Raw genomic sequence first — 25,327 nt, 5'->3', positions numbered from 1 at the left:
CAGCTGTAACAGACTGTCTTGTAGAGAAGGGGAGTCCTGACTTTGTTGGTAGTAAGAGCTTAGTTCATCTTTTAGGTTTTTGTTCTCTCAAAAGCTTTATAGTATTTCTGCTTAATTTGTAAGGCAAGGGAAAAATGAGCGATCAGTCAAATTTTATAATGTTAATTTTTAAAGATGATTTGAGCAGTATTGCATTTTCATATGGTTGATTTGCACTGTAGAGTTACTACTTTCCCAGTGCGGGATTACAGAATTACTATTAATTGTGTATGTTTTCTATACAATCTATCATCAGTTTACTTTTGTTTAAACCACTATAGGAGAAGATAGACTACTTCTGTTACATTCTGATACGTTGCTTTCTGTTGAAATGGTTTTCAGTGCTTTCTGAGTTCAGTTTTTTTCTGTCCCAGGAGTAATTTGTTTATTTAGTATTATACTTAATTCTAGCTTTTCGGAACAGTGGGGTTTTCAATTCATATTTAGCAGCAGAAAATCTTTTTGGAAGTTTTTCTCTTAGATAGAAATATACTTACTAGTACATTGTGGTTTCTATGTCAACTATGGTGTGCTCTTTCCTGAATAGTATTGCAGAAATTGGCAGCTTTTTATTCTAAAAAGTTTTCACGTTTCATAGTGGTAGTTCCTGTCTGTTCTTTCATTTTGTTGTCATTCTTTCTTTTGTGTACTGTTGAAATGGTTTTTTTTTTTTCCTTTAATGCATCTCTGTGAATTGCATCCCCCCTGTGGAATGTTTCTTTTTTAATTAAGAAATTTTTTTATAACAGTGATACTATACAGTAGCCAGCAATTTTTAGTATGTTTTTCTAGAATATTGCTTGTAATACATTTCTCCACTATATTGTAATGATTTTTAATATTGTTTATGGCTTTACATGTTGTATCTGTGATCTCTAAGGGTAATGATAGATTGTACTTTACTGAATGGAGACACTAAATTGTGATTATATGGAAATCTAGGCATCCATCAGTTGATGAATGGATAAAGACATGTGGTATATGTACATACAGTGAAATACTAAGCCTTAAAAAGGAAAGAAATTTTCATATCTGACAGCATAGATGGAATTTGAGAATATTTTTCTGAATTAAGTCAGGCGCAGAAAGACAGATACCACCTGTTTTCATTTACATGTGAAATCTGAAACAAACTCATTAGCAGTAGAATGTGGACTGATGGTTATAGAAGCTGGAGGACTGGGAGATAATCGTCAAAAGGTGCAGATTGTAAGGAGGAATTCTTGAAAATTTTATGGAACACTGACAAGTACAGTTAATAGAGTGTTACACATGTTGGAATTGTTGAAAAAATTAATTTCAGATGTTCTCATTACAAAAAGTATTAAGCATTTGAAGTGATGGACACATGAGCTTGATTTGATTATTTCACATTCATAAATCAAAATCATGTTGTACTTAATAAATATGTTTAAGTACTTTCAGTTTATAAAGAAAAATTTAAAAAAATAAGTTAGTTTTACACCGAAAGACAAGTACTATATGATCTCATTCGTATGTAGAACATAAAACAGTTTATTTTGTAGAAGTTAATAGAGCAGTGGTTGCTGGGGGAAATGGATGGGGATTGGCTGGTCACTGGGTAGTAAGTGATAGTTACTGGATTAAGAAGTTCTCATGTGTGATTGTACAGCATATTATAGAATGTAGTGTACATTTCAGAAAACTAGAAGAAAGGATTTTTGAATATTTTTACATAAAAAATGATAAATGTTTGAGGTGTTTGTAACATGATTTAAACATTACATACATACATCAACACATCACCTTACTCCCTTAACAGAGACAATTTTATGTTTTTATGTATCTGTTAAAAGTAAATTTAAAATTTTTAAAATTAATTTTATTGACTTTTACTGATACTTGGTTTTGTTTTTCTTTCTTTTCTTTTTTTTTAAAGGGCCTACCAATGTGGAAGATATGAATGCACTGTTAATCAAAGATGCTGGTATGTTAACTTAAGTGATTTAGTGATTTAGAAATTAAGTGATTTAGAAACTTTGTGTGTGTGTGGGTGGGAGAGTTGAAGTACAAGAGTGGATAAACATAATGTAAGAACTCTGATGAGGCAGATAACCAAGTTAGCAGACAATCAGTTATAACTCTATGGGATGGTTAATGCTTAAGTAGGTGGTGAAAACAAGGTGGTTTGGTGTACCTAGTGAAAGACTCTAAAGATGTACAGTGGAATGTGAGAATAGAAGGATAAGCAGCAGTTAGCTGTACAAGAGGTAAGTGTGGGAGAGTTGAAGGTAAAAGGAATAAGCACAAAGTAGAGTTTAAACTGTTAGTTTTGGGCTTAACATAGAAGCAAAAGGGTTGTAAGAGATGAGGTTGGAAAAATGTAACCAGGGACCAGATCATTCAATATTGTCTCCATTTAGATGCAGATGCTTCTAAATAATTTGAATACCAAAGCGAATTTAATTTTGTTTGAAAGTACAAAGGAATGTTTTGGAGAAATATAAAGTAAATAAAGTTTCTGTAATGTCTATTTCAGTAATCTCTGTGGTTGGTTAATATATTACATATTTTCCTTAATTAATGTATTACATTGTTCAAAATAATTTTAGTTTGTTTTTTCTCCTCTCTCTCTCCCTTTTCCTCTCCTCCTCCTCCTCCTCCTTCTGCGCCTCCTCCTTCTCCTCTCCCTCCCCTGTCTCTCCCCTTGTCCCTGGACTGTCCACTCTTCCCTGTGCCTCCTCCTGTCCCTCCTCCTTGTGTCCCCCTCTCCTTATTCTTGCCTCTGTCCCTCCCCACCTTGCCCCTGCCCCTGCCCCTGCCTCCCTCTGTTCCTCCCTTCCTCTTTCTTTTCTTTCACTAGGATACTGGGGATTGAACTCAGGGCCTCTTGCGTGCTAGCTCTACTGCTGAGCTATATCCCCAGCCTCTACATTTCATTTCTTAAATAAGGGAAAATATTTGAAATATTTTTTTCCTTAAATTTTCTTCTCAGTGTATAATGCCGTTGGACTAGCTGCTTATGAACTGTTTGATAGCGTTGATTTTGATCAGTGGTTTAAAAACCAACTTCTTCCAGAGTTACAAGTCATTCACAATAGGCAAGTATAAAATTTTGTGTTTATTATATATGTTTAACCTTATTAATTTTGTAATGAAGGCATTAAATTTGCCTTCAGTTTTTAAAGAATCATGGTATGACTTAGGTAATATTAGGTAATATAGTCTAGAAAAGAATGTAAGATTTATGAATTTTATAACTGAAATACAGAAGAGTTCACTTTTATGTTAGTTTCAGACATGAGCTGTGATTTCTAGGAAGTATTTTGATGGTTGTGTAAGATAGTTTGCAGAAGAGGAAAAGGAAGATTTTATGCAAAGGTCAGGAAAGATAGAGGTCTGAGTGTTCCAGAAAGAAACCCACAAGAGAAAGACAGTTGGCAGGTGCAAGCCTGATGTCAGGAGCAGCTTAACCAGAGCAGTGTCCACGAAAGTTGGCTGTCTTGGGATCACACAGAGTACACCATTGCAGGTTTCTGAGGAGAAGGTAGAGTAGGATGTAGAGAATTTTGGCAGAACATTTGAATACCTGTTAGATTCTTACTGAAGTACCTAACTTAATAATACAGATTCATGTGATATTTAATAGGATTTTTACCTGATTCTTATGTTTTATAAACATTTCAATACTTGCTTATTTTAGTTTTAATATTGAATGAGTATAATGGAATGGAAGAGACAGGTCTTTTGTAGTTTCTGTAAATCTTTTCATAGTTTAAAATTAGAGATCTAATTTTAGAGTGCCTGGTGCCTATTAGAATGCTTAGCATAGTCAGAGCTTAGTGATATTTATTGACTGAACTATTAAATGAGGAGTCCACTCATATTTAGATCATTTTATAAATGTTTGGAGTGCTACAGAATGATAGTGCTGGAAATGCTTGAAAAGTAATGTTGGAAGCCTGGCGTGGTAACTGGCCCTTGGCATCTCACCTCCTCTGTACACTGTGGGAGGGCAGCGAGTTGAGGCCACACAGGACGTTCCTGTCCCCGCAAAAGAAAAAGAATATATTTGACCCTTAAGTAGCTCTCTCTGTAGATACTCAATTTTTTTATACTCAGAATCTATATCCATAGGACACAGGTCCTATGATGAGTAAAATAAACTGATTCTCCCATCAGAGGGCTGTTGAGTATGTGATGCAGAGGAAGTCTTTCAGGAGACACAAATGTGAAGTCTGAGTGTTCCTAAACACTGGAGGCTGTGTCTTAACTATCTACTGTAGTGTGGTTATTCCCCTGGTGCTATTTTTGAGCACTTCAGATGTACAGTTTAGGAAGTGAATCTTTAGTTTGAGTCAATTTAAATTTAAAAAACTTAAACTGAAAAATATGTATCAATGAAACATTGAAATGATATTTTTAGTATGTTAAGGTAAATAAAAAGTATCAAAAATTTAGTTTTTACTTTTCTTCATTTAGACACTAAACTTTTTAAAATTACATATTTGACCATTATATTTCTCTCAGATAGCTAATCCAAACATTTAAGTGCATATGAATATCCTGATAGGTAATCTTGTTAAAATTAGGTTTCTGATTCTGTAGTTCTGAATCAGATTGTGCAGTTCTCTCACTCTTAGAATAATGATACTGCTGGTTCAGACACCACAGTTTGAGGAATGAACTAATTCTAAGTTGGCTTGGAAGTGACTTTAGAATTTGACTTTCTGTGCTTCATTCTCTCTTTTTTTAAAGTTAAATATGATAATCTCAAAGGTCTGTCCTAAAATTTAGGGTTTCTTCACCTCACTTTACAAATTTTGGTATTTTTGCTTCCCAGAGTTTATTTAAATAGTGCCTGGTCCTTGCATTGGCATTTTTCCCACTTTTCTACTCAAATCCTGTTTTAATTTAAAGGCCTGTTCCAAATCTGTCTCCATTAGTCCACTCTTCCTTTCTTCAAATCCTACTGGACCATTTGTGCTTTTTAATTCCTTTAGTTATGCCATAACCTTTTGAAAACAGGGAATATTTATAATGCTTTTTTTTCCAGTTTTGATGAGGAACTTTTTTAATGTACTTGATCATCTTTAAGATTGTGGTTTTCTAAAGTAACAGTGTATTTATCAGTTTGTTCCATTTACACCCAGAAATATTTATCATCTTGCCATTAAAATTTTATATTAATCCAAGAAGGTTATGTTTGGAATTATTCTTGGACCCAAATATTTTGAGTTTTGTGATTTTTTTTTTTTTTTCTTCTTGCTTTATGTCAGGGATGCAGCTCAGCAGAACAGTGCCAGTCTGGCAAGAGCAAGGTCCTGAGTTCAATTCCCAGTACCAAAAAAAAAAAAAACCAAACACAAACAAAAAAATTAGAATATTTTTGCTTTAGAAAAGGCTCATTCATTTTCTTTATCCAAGACAAAATAGAGACATAAATGTATGTACATGTTACTGCAAATGTTAGGCAACTTTTTAAATATGACATTATTTATGAATCTGAGTCATATTCTGTAGTCGGACATCTCTTCAAAAATTAATGTTTAGCTGAAGTTATTTATGTGAATGTACTGTGTAAACAGTGGGGTCTCATAGTATTGTGAAAATGATTTTTATGGAATTAATAGAACTGAAATAGGAAAATTGAGGATAAGACTGTCTCCCATCTTTGGGATGTAGAGCATTAGCATTGTTTTAGTTACTTGAGAAACAGAAATGGATTTGGTTTTTGTGTACATATTTGTGTTATAGTTCTTCACTGCAAAAAGAATCAGGGCTATAGTATATATCCCTAAGAATTTCATTTACTTACGTCAGGACTTTATTGTTAGTATTTTGTACTGTGGTTCATTAGAAATAGCTTTTGATTTTTTGTGTAAGTGCAGATTGCGTTTATTGCTATATTTTAGATTTAAGTGATGCCATATACTAAGTAGAAGGGGCTTCTCCAAATATTTAACATTTTAATTTCATGATTTTTCCTTATCTAGGTATAAACCATTGCGACGCAGGGTGATTTGGCTGATTGGTCAGTGGATTTCTGTAAAATTCAAATCTGACTTAAGACCCATGCTGTATGAGGCAATCTGTAACTTACTTCAAGATCAAGATTTAGTGGTATGTGGCTTACATGTCTTAAAATAATTGTTTTTAGAAAGTTAACCTTTACTAAATTTTGAGTTTAGAAACTGTGTTTTTCTTTACCATGTGTGGCTTATTGCCATAGTTGTTATTCCTTGGTGAACTGTTTAATTTGAAGATAGAGTGTCTTTTTATTATTGTCTTTCCCAGTACTAGTTGCTGAAAAAGTATTTAACCAAACTCTTCTGTTCTAAAGTCATTTATAATTTTTTAGTAAGAGAAAAGGAAGGCAGTTGTTAAGATCACTTGATAATATGCTTGTTCTTTTCTTATTTGGGACAAACTTTGTCATTGACATAGCATTGTAATCTGTTTCATCCTATGGTTGATTCTGTATCCTATATAGGAATTTTTTTTTAACCCTCTGGAATTACTGTTTCAGGATTTTTTAAAAATGATGTTCATATAATCTTAATTTTGTTTTATGGAAATTTGAGAATACCTTCTTTGTTGTATTTTTTTCTTCAAAACTGTAGGTTTGTTATTTTACCATATAGGTCAGTTACTTACCCAGGTCTGTGATTTTAAGAAGTTTGAAAACTGTGTGGAATAGTTAGCTGGGAATGGTGGCACATGCCTGTAATCCCAGTAATCTGGGAGGCTGAGGCTGAGAGATTGGAAGTTCAAGCCTAGCTTGAGCAGTTTAGTTAAATAGTGAGACTGTCTGAAAATAGAAATTAAAACAGGGCTGGGATATAGCTCAGTGAGAAGGGACAGCGTTCAATCCCTAGTATCACCAAAAAAGAAAAAAGAATAGTTTTTTTTCTTCACTAATTGTACTTTATGTCTGAATGAATATATTAGAGACTTAATGCATACTTGGTCTTGGCCTTCAATTTGAGTCCAGCATAGTCTTTAAAAACAAAACAAATCCAATAATAGTCTTTTCCTGATATTCAAATTGTTTTTAGATAAAAATCAGTGGATTTTCCCTCTGTGATTTGTGCTAAGATCTTGTCTAATTATTTCTCTGGGTTTCACCCCCTTGTCCCCTTTTGACTTTAAGCCTGTTGGAATGTTTTGCCTTTCAGCAAGGGCTTGGGCCATGCTTTTCTCATTTTTAGGTATGCCATGATAAGTAAATTACAGTACTTCCAGTGTTCACTGAAAGAAAATAAAAACATAATTGGAAAGATGAATTTGTTGTAGAAATATGCTACATTCTAAAGGAACATAGAGCTGATCTTTGGATATTTTGCTTAAGTGTTACCTATTTTGTATAAATAATTGAGATTTTCTTCTAAATATTCTGTAATCAATTTGTTTAAGCATGTTAGCTACATGCATGTTAGTTACGAGAGACCACAGAAGTAGAGAGACAGAAAGGGAGGTGTTATTTTGGTCAACACTGTAAAAGCCGAGCATTAATTATACCCTATGTCAACAAATGTTAATGGTGAGAAAGGATTTCATGGAAAGGTAAGTGTGGAAAACTCTAGGCTAAATATTCAACTAGGCCTCTCTACTACAAATTGGTCAGAACCTTTAAAAATGCACTTTTGCATGTGCTATCCAAGATGGTCGTACATGAATATTAATGGAATACATTTTGAGGAAATGTTGCTTTAGGTTCGGTTCTTATCCTTCCTGTTCGCTCTTCTGGTGGCGACATTTCATTTTCTCATCTTTTACAGTTGTTTTATGCCGTTGCTATTGTTTTGTGATACATGTTTAAGAAGACAGTGTTTAGTAAGGTACTGAGTTAATGTTGCATACTTTGGTCATTTTTTAAAAAGCACATAAAAGGCACGTCAAAAATCAGGAATATATAAATTATATTGCTTTAATAGTAACCCATGAAATATGCTGGCCAGTGAAAGGTGGGAAGATGCTTAATCATGTATATATATGCAGACATTATTCAAGCATATACATGTAGGCATATGTGTGTATATGTACATAAAGGCAAATGTGCAAACACACATGTATAAACACAAAATGTATCAGTCATAATAAATCTTAATTGTCTCTGGCTTTTAAAATCTGCATTTGAGCTGGGGTAGATTTGATAATGAGCAGCTGCAGTTGTCTGTTCTTGTGTTCATGTTATGATGAGACTAGCTATGACAGAGTAGAAAGAGTAGTAACTGGAAGGAGTGACTTCTCTGGTTAGTATATGCTTCCATAATTATCTTGTATATATTTCAAACACTGTATTTATGAAATAAAACAGTACAGATGCAGTTGGCTCACCATACCTTTCTAGTCTCTCCTGTTGTCTTTTGTTAAGCAGAAATTTTTAATTTTAATATAGTCAGAGTCATTGATTTATTGCTTAAGAAATCTGTTTTCTTTTGGTTATTTTTGAACATGATATGAACTAAGGTTTCATTTTTATTGTTTTTTAAAAATAACAATGCAACAATAATTTATAGGATACTTTATAATTTTCTTAGTTATTATAAAGCTACTTCTGTCATAGACCAGATATATAAATATATGGGTATTTCTGGATGTTGTCCTGTTCCACTGGTTCAATCTGTCTAGCAAACCTTCACTTTGTAGGGAATACATTTTTGTGCCTTTGGAAACCAGAAAATTCTTGTAGTTTATAAAAGGCCACGTGGTATTTATTATTAGTCGTGTTTGCAGGTGATACAGTGTGTGTACGTATTGTTGAGAGCCTCTTTACACTTACCATTATCTCTTAAAGCATAATGACCTTTCTTCATATATTATTTGGGAACTGCTGTGTAGATTCCATACAGTAGGCCAAAATACCTGTTTAAAAAACATCTCCTTTTTATCCCGGCTCTTAAAACATTATTTTAGCATGTGCAGTGTTTATTGCAAGTTTCAGGTTTGAGAACATGTAATTTCCACAGACTAGAATTACTAAATCTCATATGAGGGTAGCCTTCTTTTCCTGGGATTGCAGATGATAATGGCAGTGATTTCCTGTGATCAAACTTAGGGTCTTGCGCATGTTAGGCAAGCACTTTACCATAAGAGCTAGACCCCTAACCTTACGGACAATTCTTTAACCATAATACTTGGTTAATACTGGGCTGCTTTAGGTTTTAAGGTTTCTGAACCAGTTATATCTTTAACTTTTATAAATTTTAAAAAAGTTTACTTAGGTTATCTGTGTAACCATCAACAAGTCTAACACCTGACCACTTTCTGCACCCTGTCCTTAGAAACAGGCAGTCTACAGACTAAAGCAGTGAACACAGTTCTAGAACTAGAAGAAAATAGTAATATCTCAGGAATATAAGACAACCAAGAAAATCTAAAAGTGGGCATGAAAGAATAGTTCATATATTATGAAAACAACACTCAACCATTACAAATTAGTGTAATCTTTCACTCATGTGGGAAACTATGTAGGATGTAAGCTGATATAACTAAAAGGTATATAGTTTGGGGTGCACTATGATTGTCTGAGAAGCAAAGAAATGGCCATCTTTGTGGGTAGATTGACTGTCAGCATGGAAATAGTGAATATTTAAAATGAGACTTTGTGTAGTAGAGTTTAATAAGAAACTTTCAGTGGAATAGGCAAGACTTTAGCAAACCATGCTTGCACTATGGGAGTTACAGCCAGGATCTGGGCAGAGTTACTGCAAGATCTGTGGAAATGCTAACTTCCCACTCTTATGGCTTCTATGGGTCTCCTGGTTTTTCTGTTCTATAGCTTTGATTTTGTTTTTGTTGGCCCATCTTTTCTATGTCAGATAGCTGCTACAGGTTTTAAACTCTGTGCTAGTGTGTGTTTTGAAAGAAACCAGAATGCTGGACTCAGTGATGTTAATTAAATGTAATTTCCAAATATAAAATAACCGTGAGATAGCAAAATATTAGGCCAGCCTAAAATCAGGAAGCAAGGAAACCGTAGTCTGTATGCTTCCTACATTCTGTCTTATGTTTATTATTGATGTGTTTGGTGTCTACAGTATATGAAAATCAACTTAAAATTGTTCTTTCTTAGAAGGACATGAATAAGTTGAAGATACTTTTTATCCTTGTAGAAAACTTACTTGTGTGTTTCCGAAGAAATATATCAAGTTATGTAATGAGTGATCTTGACTTTGTAAAAAATAGTACTGACTAGTAATAGTAGTAGTAGTATCAGCTTATAGGAAAGTATGGAATAACATTTTTCACATTAGTATCTTTTATGCCTAGTATAGAATCAAGTCTTACAAAAATATTTATTAAAAGAATTAGAAGATAAAGATAGGAAGGAATCCAAGGAATATACTTTTTTTAAACTATGAAGTCGTATTTCTCCTTAGCAGGTAACTATTCTTTCATGCCCACTTTTAGATTTTCTTGGTTGTCTTATATTCCTGAGATATTACTATTTTCTTCTAGTTCCAGAACTGTGTTCACTGCTTTAGTCTGTAGACTGCCTGTTTCTAAGGACAGGGTGCAGAAAGTGGTCAGGTGATAGACTTGTTCAAGTTTAGGATTTGAACCAACCACTCTGACAGTTATTGGCAAGTTTGTAGAAAGCCAGATCAAATTTGCAAACATTATTAGCAAATTTGTTAAGTAATTTAAACACAGAGCCCTGGAATCTGTGTATTTGGCAGTATAGTACTTAGCATTTGTTCATTGTGCCCTGTCAGCATCTCTAGACTCAGAAGCTATTATAAAATGTTTAAAACTTTTTCTTCCTGAAAATATATGCAAAGAGAATAATAGTTGCTATTACAGGTGTGGAAAATATAGATAAGAAAGTAATGGCTCTGAGCCTGTATAAAGTTTTAGATATATTAGTTTATGGAGTACAAGGCAGAATTTAATCATGGCTTGAGTTCATGTTATTGTATATGGAAACCTGTGAGTATGTTAGCCTGTGCCAAACTAGCTGATCATATCAGATGTAAAACTTGAGTGAATAGGAGATTATATTTTAATGATATAATCTACCCAGGTACCATGCTGATCCATAAAAAAAATATAATTTGAGAGGTCAGGAGGTTTCTTAAACCTTGCTATATTTGTGAACTTTGGGATTTAGAAAATCTCAGATGTATTTTTTGGGTATATAAAGGTTTTACTGTAATTTGAGGTTAAGGGTAATATTGTTCTTTCTCCTGCCCATCTTCTTCCTCCTCCTCCTCTTGTACCCTTCACTTATACGTCTTCCAGCTTGCCTAGCTGCAGCCTGTTTTCTTGCTTCTCATCCTTCCCTTTGCCCCCAGCATCATCCACACTCTCTTCTTCCTCAGTCACCACATAATCATGACCAGTCATTTTTTGGCTTAAAGTTTCCTTAAGCAAGTTACATAAAAGTGAGCAGGGTAGGAATAAATGATACTTTTTTCTTCTTATCTCTGGTTGCAAGTTAAGGGTTATGTCCTTATTTTTGCTTGTTAGTATACTTTGTGACTTTAATATTAACAAAAATTAAAGTGGTTTGGAATAAAAATTTTTGTTAGGTATTAAAAATGTTTAGTAGTTCTAGCATGATTAAAAATTTAAGGAGTATACTTTCTTTTAGGTCCGAATTGAAACGGCTACAACTCTGAAGTTAAATATCCTTTTGAATACTTTAAAGTTCTTCATTGCATAGGAGTTTGTAATGCTTTTATGTTATTTTGTGAAATTTTTAGTTAGTTTAATGTGTAGTTTTTGATTGTTTTGTTATTTTAGATAGATTTTAAACTTGATAAACTTCATAATATTCTCAGTATGCCTTAACTGCTTTACCTGTTGATGATTTTGAATTTAGAACAGATCAATTTCTACCGGTAAGAATATTCATCTTTAGGCTTTATAATAATTTCTGCTTATTTCTTTTGAATATGGTGTTATTTTATAGCTGAATTTTGTATGTATATATCCATAATTTGTTAAAATTGAATTTAAGAGTACATTGGATTATTTTGGGAACATAACTTGTATTTATAACTTCTTTTTTGTAAAAGGTCATTTCTATGCATGTTTTATTTAACTGATCTGTTTTGAAGTTGACTATCAAATTTTTCTTTTGTCACAATTATAAAATGTCTAGTATTTTTGCTTTATTTGTGCCTGTTACTTTTAATCTTTACATTACTTCGCTGTATAACTTATATAGGTATGTCTGAATCCTACACTAGATTATAAATTACTTGAAGAGCAGAATATCATGCCATAGTCAGTCCTCAGCCCCAGCACCTGGCAAGATATTTTTACATAGTTAATACTCAGTCAGCACTTATTAAATGTGGCAATGTATTGACCAGCTTTCCCATTGCACTGATAACCACAGTTCAAAGGAGGAGAGGATTAATTGGCTTGAGGTTTCAGGGGATTCTATCCAGGGTCAGCTGACTCCAAGGCAAGACTGTCATGGGGGAAGGACATGTGGAACAAAGTGGCTCTCTTCATGGGAAGTGGGAAGTAGAGCAGGGAAACAGTGCCAGAGAGGATCAGGCCAGGGAACAGATAGTACCCGAGGTCTTGGCCCATATCCCACCCAGACACACCTAAAAGTGTACTTTACTAATTCCCTAGGCAGCTGTCAAGCCAATCAAGTTACTGATTCAACTTGTCAGTCAGTAAAATTGGTGTGATAGTGTTCTTCAGAGATCCTGGCAAGGAGAAAAATTTTATTATAAAATGTTTATATATAATTCTGTGGCTGACATAGGTGGAGGCACTTCCAGAGTAGTGTTTTTTTTTAATATGACAAAATAGTCACTACATATTTCTAGATGAAAGAAATGTATTCTAGAAATTTTTGTAAAAATGCATCAAATTAAAAAAGACCCTAAGACCCACGAACACAAAAACACAAGGATAACAAAAAATGAACCAGATATTGAGTAAACAAACACTGTATTTGTTCTGTTTAAGTCTCTGTGATTTGTCTGTTTGCAACAACATAGTATTTATATTCAAAGCCAGACATAGTATTTACTTATTTTCTCATACTCTCTGATTTTTTAGAATAACAAGTACATAGCTACAAAAATTTACACTTCCATGCAACATATGTTAAGGGCCACCTCAGGTAGCTGCCTATGTGAGTTCCATAATTTGTATTCCTTTTGCTTTAATATGCATGCCCTACAAAATAAAACAATCTGAATAGTAAATGACATGTAGAAGATAGTAAGAAGGCACTGTTAACAACTTAGTTAACAGAATAAAATGTAAATATAAGCAGTTTAGACAGTCTTCTAAATAGACACTTTGTGGATGATTAAGATTCTGAAATGCACACATTTAATAGCAATAAAGAAATTTAATACAATAAAAATTAGCTTGAAAAATTTAAAGTTGCTTAACTATTACTAAGGGTTTGGGTTTCTGTATGTTATTGCTTTGGTATTGCGATCTATTTCATATATGTACATCTACTTTTCTGAATTGTTTTCCTCTTTCTGCAGTATTTGGAGACCATGTTCACACTACTTTTTCAGTTACTGCAGCAAGTTACAGAATGTGACACAAAGATGCACGTTTTGCATGTCCTTTCTTGTGTGATTGAAAGAGTCAACATGCAGGTAATTTTGTTGTAAAATATGAAATTAAATGTCAGAGAGGTGAGTGGGTATGTGTAGAATTCATTAATGACTTGGTTTTAGTTACATAATTAAAAAGCATTCATTAAACACACAGTCTGTGATACTAGTTATGTATTATGCAAAACTGACATTCATATTTGAGCTTTTAGAAAAGACTAAGAAAGTTTAAAATACTTATAAGTTTAAAATATTTAAAATATTTTAAAAAATTACATCAGTAAGGTAGAAGCATTTAGAAAGAATTTTCTGGCCATGTGAGGCAGCACGCCTCAAGTTTGAGAGTAGCCTGGGGTACATAGTGGGTTCTAGACCAGTGTGGACTATATAGCGAGTCTGTCTCAAAAAGTAAAACACAAATAAAAAAGAAAAGGAAGTAGAATCTTCCATATCTTAGAAGATCTAGTTTATGCTCAATAATCTTAAAATTCTGTGTTTTTGAGGGTATAAGAGCAAGTGTCCTTAGATTCTAATAAATCTGTTTACTTTAAAAATGCAGTGTTTATAATCTAGTCTACATTATATCACATTTGATTAAATATAAAAATGATTTGTAGCTGTTATTAACAGCTAAGTTGTTTAGCATCTTTTATCCCTCTTGACCTTGGTCACAAATTGGTAATCCAGATAACCAATTTAACAATTATCTTGTGGCTTTTTATATCATAGAAACCACTATATATCTTAGTTTGAAAAGCATTGCAGTAACTGTAAAATACTAGGGAAGGATAACTGATTTGAATTTCACAAATTTAACGTCTCCTCTTGGATCTACTATTTTTGAATTCTGACACTTTGAGGTTATTATTTCCAGAGCAATTGGTGAGAATAGCTATCAGTAATTGAGTAATAGCAGCATACTCTTTATGTGCTTAGTGCTTTGCATATATTTCTCATTTCTTTCTCACAGAAACCTTAGGATGGGAGTTAGAATTTATTATCTGAAGTAATTTGGAACTTTTAAGAACTTGCCAGAGTTCATATAGCAGTACCACTGTTCCATCTAAACTAAACATGCAACTCCCAGTTTGAGTTTGAATTGCTGTTAATCATTTTGGGCAGATCTGGATACTAGTGTCTAAAAGTAGTAATATCTTACAAATTTCTTGGCGCTGGGAATTCTTATTACATTAGTTGGACTATTTCCTTCTTTCCTTCCTTCCTTCCTTCCTTCCTTCCTTCCTTCCTCCCTCCCTCCCTTCTTCCCTCCCTCCCTTTCTCTTTTTCTCTCTCTCTCTCCTTCCCTCCCTTCCTTTCTTTCTCCAGCTTGCTGTGCAATTCAGACTGGCTTTGAACTATGTAGCCCAGGCTGGCTTTGAACTCACTGAGGTGATCCTCCTACCTTAGTCTCCTGAGTGAGACTAAGTTATAAAACTTGTTTCAAGCCAGGCATGGTGGCACACCCCTGTCATTCCAGCACTTGGAAGGCCGAGGCAGGAGGATCACTGCGAGTTCAGGGCTAGCATTGGCTACCTAGTGAGTTCAAAACAAGTCATCAATACTTATGTCAACTGTTTTAAAAATTTACTGTAACTCCCTGACTCTGCCATTTAGCTTGGGCAGAGCTTTAAACCTTGTGTCTTCATGTAAAAATTGGAAAAGATAATTCCGAGCTCATCTCATGTATAGTATTTCATGAGTATGAAATTGTTACAAATGTGCAGTATGCTTTAGAATACTATATTAATGCAGTAAACTTCTGTTTGTTTAAAAAGTTAAATATAAATACTAGTTTTGTTATTTTTTATAATCTTTTTATATCTAAATATATCTGGCTAGTATTTTCTTACAGTTTTTCTTTTTGTGTAGGCATGCATTTTCTGGTGTTTTCCCACGTGGGTATGCAAAATTGTTTTTTCCTAAAAGTTTGAGTTCTTTTTGCTTGGTGGCTTTAAAAATACTTTTGGATTTATATTTACTCTCATCTTTCAGAACATCAAAGTATAAGTAGCTCAAGTAACTATATTATCAATAAGTAAGAAAATGTGGTTACTCAGCAGAAGTTTTTATTTTTAGAGGTCAAACTAACATAGGAAATGTTGTTTTTTTGTAAAAAAACCCCCATTTTTGGTAACCCGTTATTTTTGTTGTGTGTGTGTTAACCATCAAACAGTTTCCATCATTTATGTCCTTGTCACATGTATCTCTCAGGTATCTTTGGAATACTAAATTTGACTTTTTTCAAATTTTACAATTTCAACGATGTGGACTCTCTTTGTTAGTGTACAGTTATTTGAATATTATATGGCCTGTACTTTTTGTAAAAACATTTGAAAACCTACAATCAAATTTTCTTAGTGCAGAGATCCCAGAGTATTTAGTCAAAATAAACATTCAGTCATCAGGTATGGGGTCAGGCAGTTCTTTGAGCTTGTGCATTGCTAAAGAAAGACAGCAAAATCAAACTGCCTCTTTGAGATATAAGTTGTTGAAAATTATATCTAAAAGATCAAGTATCATAGGGACTTACATTTTTTTAAGTCTCCTGAGGAAGAAGCCATTGTTAAAACATTAGTTAGTTTTTTTTAGCATATTTCATATACATGTATTCAGGAATATGTTATAAATAAAAGTGGAGCTTTTCCTACCAATATGTATAGACTAAGTCATGAGACTATAGTATTCATAGTATTCCCCATTACCTTACAGAAATTCTGTGGTAAGAACACCTTAGCAGGAGATGTATCCTCTAACAAATCTTTAAGTATATAATACATTGTTTTTGACTTGGTACAGGGTTGTATGAATAGTCTTGAAATCACTAATTTTACTCTGATTTAATAAATTTGATTATTTTAAGTACATCATACAAGGGGAATCATTCAGTGTTTGTTTTCCTGAGACTAGCTTACTTTATTTAGCATAATGAGTTTATCTATGCTATTGCATATTGAAGGATTCTCCCCCCAACCCTTTTGAATAGTATGTGTAGTTATCCCTCAGTATCCTCAGAAATGATTGATTCCAGGATAACAAAATCCATGGGTGCTTACTTACGTCCTTTATATAAAATGGTGTAGTACTTGCAACTTATTCTATACTGTAAGTCATATTTAGAATACTTATAATGCCTAATATAAAGCAATTCAAATGTAAGTTGTTATTGTACTATTAAGTTACAAAATAAGTTTACGTTTAATGCAGATGCAACTTTTTTCTCCTAAATATTTTTACCCAATGTTCGTTTAAACTAAGGATATGGAATTTGTGCATAGAGACCAACTGAGTATACCTTTGTTTCTATATACATATATTCTTTATCCTTTTAGTGGTTATGGGTGTTTAGGTTGTATTTCCACATATTGGCTATTGCAAGCAGTACTATAATGATCAGTCAGTAATCTCTTCAGAATCCTGACCTCAGTTCTTTTTTATGAACACCCAGAAAAATGAGACTGCTGAACCATACAGTGATTCCGATTTCTGTTTGTTTGTTTCAGTCAGGGTCTTGCTATGTAGTTAGTTCAGGCTGGCCTTCAGCTCACTATGTCGCCCAGGGTGGTCTCAAACTCTCAGTGATGCTGTGCTGCCATGCCTGGCTTCTAATTATTTTGGGGGAACCTTCCTACTGGTTTCCACATGCTATTTTTCATTAGGAGTGTATCATTTTCATTAAGAGTATATCAGTAGGATATACATACAAAGGTTTCAGTGTCTTTACATTGTCGCCAACACTTACCCTTTTTATTTTTTTCTTAAGTAATCATTCTGACACATATAAGAGGGTATCTCCTTGTGGTTTTAATTTGCATATTCTTGATGACTATAAAACATTCTTAAATCTGTATTTTTTAAATGTTATGCAAATAATTGAAATTGGCCTGCCTTCAAGTCCATGTGTTTTTTTTAAACCCATGGGCATCCCCTCCACTCTTCTCCCTTTTCCTTCCCTTTCTTTCTCTCTTTCTTCTTCTTTTTTTTTTTTGGTTTTTCTCCAGTACCGGGAACCAAACTCACAACCTTGCGCTTGCCAGGCAAGCGCTTTGCCGCTGAGCTAAATCCCCAACCCTCTCTCTTTCTTCTTGGTATAGAGGATTAAACTTAGTGAGCACCAAGCCACATCTCCCAGCTCTTCTTTTTTTAATCTTACACCAAAGAAAAATTTTATTATAGTGTAGATTACCAGTTATTTAAAAGTACATGGGAAAAGATAAAGGTACAAAGGCAACTTTGTATCATACAACTGATTTCTAAACTCTATACTTTTGAAATACAGAACAATGATTACTATTCCTAACAGTTTATTGACATAAATTGACTTTTAAGTTGGTCTGCAACTCTTTTCATTCAATTTTGTTTATAAATGTTACTGAGTTTCTCAGGCTCATTCTATGTCAGAACTTTGTTTACTGGATGTTTTCACTTTTCTACTTAGTATGTAGTTATTTCTTGCAATTAATATTAACAACCACAGGAAGCTTCCTTAATTCACAAAAATTTAACATGGTCATTGCTCTGGAAATAGTTACCATTTGGTAACATCTACACTAAGACCCACATATTTAAAGGCAAAATATTAATGGGAAACTGTGAAACTTGACAGCAGGAGGAATAAAAAAAGACAATGTCAGCTTTCACTACAGATTTGCTGAAAAAGGCTACTACTTCCGTTGGTACTATTGCTAAAGAAGCATTTTTTTGTGAACACAGGTGGCTATAGTTATTTTACATTTCTTTTCCTAAACAATGATGATTTTACCAATTGTTACTCCATCCAGTGAACAGACCCATTTAAAGTACCGTATACTTTAACAGCTTAAAATAAATTTTTTTTATTTGTTTAGCAGCTTTGTGTCTAGAAAAGCAGTAGAACTCACTTTGTTCCAAAATTATAATGCTGACTCAGAGGCTGCCTGTCAGATAACTGGTATCTTCTATCCCCAGTCATAAAAGAGGACCTTTGTGAATTCTGTAATGTAATGTTTGCAAAACTGACCTTATCTATCAACACACAGTATTTAGACAGCAAAACCAAAGGCATACTTGTAAGGTAGGAACTGGCTTTAGAAACAAGAGGGCATAAATCATCTTATATAAGAGGAACAATCTGTAATAAACATGTACAGAGATGATTCTCGTTCACATGTAAACCTCTTTAAATTATGACTGATTGGAAATTGTCTTTTTGTAACCTAATGCCAACTCATTGTAAGTTAAGTTGGTCCTATTTTCTTAAAAATATTATATTGCCTTGGATTTATCTACTATACCCTCACTGTAGTACATCCTCACTGTAGTGCCAATAAAGCCTCTCTTCTGAAATGTACCACATGTTCTAAATAGAGGCATCTTTTGGAATCTTGCACTTCAAGGCAGCATATGAAAAACCAGCAATTGGTCCCCCAGTGCAAAGACCTCTCATTTCACATTGTCACAGAAACAGTGTAGTTTACTAACTACTCCTTCCCTACAGGAAACTCAGTAGCTGTAAAAGTTTTTTTTCAGTTTTAAAATCTTTCAATACTTACTAATTCCACAGACCCAAATACCATGTAATTGTGGCATTTTGGGAATAAGCACACTCAGGAGAGAAGTTGTGTTTAGGATGAAGTGAGTTGGATCATACTTTGTATAAAAACTTGCCAGAAAATATAGAATTATTGGCAACATTGTGAATAATTTCCATGAAGATGTAAACTGTACTCCATAGTCCAGTTTTTTCCAGTGAGTTAGAAGTCTTGCTTTACCCTGGTCAGGAATTTCAAAAGGTGTTCCTTTCACTACATGTAAAAATGCATACCTCCTCAGATTATATATAGTATTTGTTAAGGTCCATGCAGCAGGAATACTGCAGAAAGGAATGCTGAGTAAGAAAGACAATATGAGGCAAGCCAACTCCTAATGCATATGCCAGCCACATACCCCAGCTGTTCATTAGGGTATTTGGATTCACCTCACTGTGGACAACTCCAACATTCATGTTTGCTGTGCTACCCGCTCTAGGCTGCTGGTGCAGCACAGAATGCCCTGGTGGCTAAAATAGTATTTCCTCACCGTCTGCTTGAACAAGGTGCTCCCAGCTCTTTTTATTTTTTGAGGGGAGCTGTTGAAAACGCATTTGTTTTTCTTCAAAGGGCCTTTTTCAAGCAATAAATAAAAGTAGACATACTGACTTTTCAAAAAAAAGAAAAACATCAAACTCACATGTCATTTGGTCAATTTTATTAGTTACTAACATTTGACTTTACTTGTTCTCTTTTTGTCTGTGTGTGTGTGTGTGTGTATATATATATATATATATATAGTTATTTTTGTTAAGACTAAAACTAGACCTGTGTCTCTCATCATGCACTAAACTACCATCAAAATGGATTAGTTATCTAAATATTAAAACAGAAACACTCAATATACTGGAAGAGAAAGTAGGTAGACATCTTTTAAGATATAAGCATAGGCAGACATTTTATGAACAAAACCCAAACTGCATGAGAAATACTTCAAACAGTCAACAAATGAAACCTCATTTCATTAAAATGTTTTTGCACATCAAAAGAAATCACCAACAGAGTGAAAGGAAAACCCACAAATTGTGAAAAAATTTTAGCCAATTGTCCCTCAGACAAAGTACTTCTATCTAGAACATATAAAGAATTGGAAAAAAATCAGACACCCCCCCCCCCCGACAAGTTCAAAGACCCAATCCAAAAATGGGCATCTGTGATGAATAGGCACTTCTCAAATGAAGAAATACAAAGAGCAAATAAATATATGAAAAAAGGTTCAACATCATTGGTCATTGGAGAGATACAAATTAAAACAACACTGAGATTCCATCTCACTCCAGAAAGAATGACGATTATCAAGAAATCAGCCAATAACAAATGGTGGAGGGGCTGTAAGGTAAAAGGAAGACTTATTCACTGTAGGTGGGAATATAGACTGGTGCTACCACTGTGGAAATCAGTATGGAGATTCCTCAGAAAGCTAGGATTGGAGGTCCCACTTGACCCAACTATTCCTCTTCTGGGTATCTTCCCAGAAGTATTAAAAACATCATATACTACAGCGATATATGTGCACCCATGTTTATAGCAGCACAATTTATAATAGCTAAATCCTGGAAACAACCCAAATGCCCATCCACTGAGGAATGGATAAAAGTGATGTGGTATTTTTATACAGTGAAGTACTATCAGCCATAAAGAAGCACAAATGAGACTTTTTAGGTAAATGGATACAATTGGAGACCATACTCATTAGTGAAATAAATCAGATTCACATGTAAACATAGTATTGTCTCCCTAGTGTGAGAAACTGAAAGAATAAATAAGGTTTAAAATGTACAGTCGATACTGTGAGATGGGAAGAAATTTTAAAAAGGAAACAACTACAGTGGGGGAAAAGGGAAAGGAAAGAGGAGAAAAGAAAAAAATGCAAGTTATACTATCAGTGTCTCTTAGTTTATAACACAGAAAAGTTTGCACTAATATTGGAGAATTTTTATGCCCATGTCTTGTACTGAGTAACTACTTTAAAGATAATAATATGCAATGTATGAACTATTGTTATTCTCCTATCATCTTGTTACGAAATTTTGTTTTGCCTTCTTCCCATTAAAAAAATACTGTGCTCCTAAACTTGGAGCTGGAGCACTGTCCAGCTTCAGTGTAGATTTATTTTATTTTTAAGAAACTCTGTCAAGGTGTGTTTCAGCTTATATTTTTAGAACACATTAATTTAATTTATAGTGGACATAACATTTTCATAGTGGGCACAACAGTTTCATACTTTGAAAACTTGTGTTTCCCCTATGCCTCATATATATAGTACCTTGGTCATTGTACTCAATCTTTTTCACTGTGAGGTTTTTTATGGTTTCTTTACGTCTTTCCTAGTGCCTTGTCCTCAGAGCCTGAAACTTGGAAAATGCCATCAGATAATTGTTAAATTAATAAATGATTGCTGACTCTTCAAAGCACAGTGTGATTTCCACTTAGCTATTTTATTAAAAAAGAAGCAGGGCATATCAGCATTATCTATTAATCTCTAAAGAATGTTTTATACTCTTAAATTTTATTTCAGTAAATTTGATGTTTATAAAAAACTAAAAACATTTGGCATAGACCTCTGGGTTTATCTAATGTCTAATTTTTTTTTTTTTTTTTCTGTTTGTCTTTTTAAGACAGGGTTTCACGATGTAGTTGAGACTTGCCTTCAATTCACTTTGTAGCCCAGGCTTGCCTCAAACTCATGCAATCCTCCTGCCTCAGTCTCCCGAGTGCTGGGATTACAGGCGTGTGCCACCGTGCCCAGCCCTGATTTATCTTGAAAAGAATATATGGCTCCTATATTTAGTGAATATGAAATATTTGTTCCCTGGAACTTATAAGTGCTCTGTCAGTGTTTCTTAGTGTAAATTGCCTTTTTTTTCCTAATATAATTCTGTTGTATCCTTTTTTTTGTGTGGTAGATACGACCATATGTAGGATGTTTGGTACAGTATTTGCCTCTTCTTTGGAAGCAGAGTGAAGAACATAATATGTTGAGATGTGCTATTCTGACAACACTTATTCATCTTGTTCAGGTAAGTTACTTCACAGAAATTTTTTGGTATGTTTTGTTCATTTCAAAAACTTTATTGTATGTGATTTATGTTAATGTTTTTATTCCTTTTTCATAGTATGTCATCTTAAATTTTAAAAACTTTTGTATACTTTGTACACTTTTTGAGAATGTGAGAAATGTTCTCTAGTTTTTAAGGAGTTAAAATTAGATACGATAGTTTCCAGTGGTGATAGACTGTATGTACATTTCTTCGTATTCCACATGGAGATTTTCTGGGATTCGGGGCTTTTCTGCAGAATTTTCCTTCACATTTTCACTTCCTCCTTGACTTGAAAATTTTAAGTTTCTCTTTTAAAAGTTTAAAAAAAATTTTGTTTCTTACCAGTTTCTCTCTGGGAAGGTAGGAAAACAGGTGAATTTGTTTTGAGGGAAGAGGAGTGAGCTTTACTTCAGACATTTTGACTTTGAAGTGTTGAGATATGTAGCAGGTGCTTCAGAGAGAGAGAAAGCAGGAGCGAGGGAGGAGGGCAGAGAGAACTGCATTGCACTTCTCACTACAACTGCTGATGAGAATTACATACTTTTCCAGTGTCATTGTAGGAATGACAAGCTTAAGATAAAGAATTAAATCATCTGGATATGAAGATGTTGAAGTAATTTCACTGACCTTACCCACCACCAAGTTTGAGAAACTTTTAACTGTGGAGAGCTCTCTCTAAGAGTAACTAGGCTAAGACTTTTTAATATTAGCTTTTAAAAAACCTTTCTCAGACACCTTGACATTTTTTTGGTTGTGAACTTTTTTTTATTTTAAAGAGAGTAGTAAATGAGAAACAAACAAAAAAATGGAACAGTAAACAAATCAGGGGCTGGGGATTTAGCTCAGCGGCAAAAGCGCCTGCCTGGCAAGCGCAAGGTCGTGAGTTCGGTTCCCGGTACCGGAGAAAAACAAAAACAAAAACAAAAACAAATCAGAGCAAGAACATTCAAAGTGATACAGGGTCTCTAGACAAAATAATACGAATCAACAGTGGTTGTTACATTACATATCACTCTCCACAACTACATTGCTCAGAGGATTGCCAGATGTAAGAACGAAAAATTGAACTTTTTAAAATAAATATTTATGCAAGAGTTTTATAATTACAAATTTCTGAAACAGTTTCAATAGATGAATAGTGATGTAAAATGTGTATAAACCATTTTCCCCCTTTTTTATTGTGATAAAATTCATATAACATACAATTTGCCATCTTAACCAATTTTAAGTGTACAATTCAGTGGTACTAAATTTTGTCACAATATTGTTCAACCATCAGCATCATTCACCTCTGTAACTCTTTTCTTTTTTATTTTTTTTGGGTAATGGGGCAGGACCTTGCACTTGCCAGGTAGGCACTATGCTGTTGATCTATCTCCCTGGCCCTGTAACTCTTTTCATCTTACAAAGTATACTATACCATTAAACAATAATAGTCTCCCCACTTGCCATGTAGGGTGCTTTTTAAAAATAAATCTGTTGCGGTCTACACTTTAATTCTTGTGATTTTGTTATAAAGAGTATGTCATTTTGAGGAAGAGAATACAAACGTCTGACAGTAGGCTACTGATTAGCCTTCAATTGCATCTGTAGGTAAGAGAACAAAGAGTGACACACTCCGATCCTCTGTATTATCTGTCCGCCAAGATGTATTTTCAGTCTCAGGTCGGTGTTTTCTGAGGGAGATGAGATGTGTCCTCTTTGATGTCTCCTCAGGCAGTGTTACTTCAGGTAATTCTGCGAAGTCAGAGTAATGCTGTGGAATGTGTGGGCTTTTTGCTTTAAATCATGACACTGAATTACCTATATTTTTATATAAGCCAAGGTTACAAAGTTCCAAGTAATAATCTACTCTTCTTGGAATAAATATATAATGTTTGATTCTCAAATTGAGATTGTAGTATAAAATATATTTTTCAATCACTTGGGATGATTATTTATTAATCTTTTTTTTTTTTTGAGATAGGGTCTCATTGTGTAGGGACTCACTGTGTAGTCCAGGCTAGCCTCAAATTCAAGACAATCCTCCTGCCTCAGCCTCTTGAGTGCTGGGATTACAGCTGTGTGTCATTGTGCCTGGCAAAAGTTTATTAGTCTTTTCTTGGAAAATACTGCTATCGTATAGCTTTTAACACATAACAGATAAAATATTAGTGTATATATTATTGTTTTGCTTTCATTTTTTATAAATCTAGATACCCAAACTGATAGTCTTTGCCTGGGAAGGTTGATAACTGGGTAAAAATCAAATTTCTAGTGTGTTGGTCTCAATGAAAGTAAGCCTTTCATAATACACAATACTCATTTTAAAAAACCTATGCAGTATAATACCTGTGACCTTTTCAAACTGGAAACTCATGTTTTCAAGATTTAAATGACTTTCTTATAGTTTATTATTTCTTCCTTTTTATGGTTTTCTCTTCTCTCTTTCTGAACTTTCTGTTACTTAGATGATGGGTATTATTGAACGAATCCTCTAATTTTCTTATCATTTTTTTCCTGCTTTTTCTTACCTTTTGTTCTACTTTCTGGGAAACTTCCTTAATTTTATCTTTTAATAGCTTTTCTTTCCTGCTGTTCTAATGTCTGTGAATTTCTGTTTTGTTGAATAATGTGTATTTCATTTTATTTTTTGGTGAATGCTGTGTTTTCTGAATGATAGATTTTTCCAAACTTTCATCTGTGCTTAGTTTGTTTCCTTTAAGATGTTGTTTACTATTTGTTTTGTTTTCTCTTTTTCATATTAGATGTTTTAACCATATTGTTGTGTCTGGTACCTGGCCGGGGAACCAAAGTTGCCACATCTGAGGGACAGTCACTGATGCTCCATTGCCAGAGTACCCCACTAGGATTTTAAACTCAGCCCCAATACAAAATTAGAGATAAAGTTTAACAAAAGGAAGACACTTTATTTGTAAAGACAAAAAGGAAGGGAGGGGAGGAGAAGATGGGTAGCTACTGTGATGACACAGCAGGATGGGGGGGCTCCAGAAAGATGGAAGACCCTTGGGCCTTTGTTTCCAGCTGCTTTTATGGGGGTGGGGAGGCCCTTTCCACCCACCTGGAACTTGCCATAACTCAGCTGGCTTCCAGGTATCTCTGACTAGTGCAGCTTCTTTCTGTCTGTTTTCTTGTCCTTTTTTTTTTTTTTTTTTTTTTTTTTTTCTCTGGT

The 25,327-nt window shown here is 33.9% G+C and overlaps 1 protein-coding gene and 1 pseudogene across 2 annotated transcripts in view; one reads left to right on the top strand and one right to left on the bottom strand.

Annotated features, from left to right (window-relative positions):
- Positions 1–25,327, top strand: part of Ipo11 (importin 11) — a 191,351-nt gene that overhangs the window by 66,888 nt on the left and 99,136 nt on the right. For both annotated transcript variants that reach the window (XM_005392641.2, XM_013518422.1), the window contains exons 14-20: positions 1,940–1,987; positions 2,996–3,101; positions 5,997–6,123; positions 11,600–11,633; positions 11,809–11,849; positions 13,476–13,592; positions 22,021–22,134. In XM_005392641.2, coding sequence (XP_005392698.1) covers positions 1,940–1,987; positions 2,996–3,101; positions 5,997–6,123; positions 11,600–11,633; positions 11,809–11,849; positions 13,476–13,592; positions 22,021–22,134 — 587 coding nt within the window. The remainder of the gene's footprint in view (positions 1–1,939; positions 1,988–2,995; positions 3,102–5,996; positions 6,124–11,599; positions 11,634–11,808; positions 11,850–13,475; positions 13,593–22,020; positions 22,135–25,327) is intronic.
- LOC102024515 lies at positions 18,415–19,625 on the bottom strand (annotated as a pseudogene).

This window comes from Chinchilla lanigera, unplaced genomic scaffold (assembly GCF_000276665.1).
Source record: "Chinchilla lanigera isolate Chin_1 unplaced genomic scaffold, ChiLan1.0 scaffold00045, whole genome shotgun sequence".
Taxonomy (NCBI): domain Eukaryota; kingdom Metazoa; phylum Chordata; class Mammalia; order Rodentia; family Chinchillidae; genus Chinchilla; species Chinchilla lanigera.
Note: the sequence above shows the minus strand (reverse complement) of the source record. Positions and strands in the feature narration are given on the sequence as shown.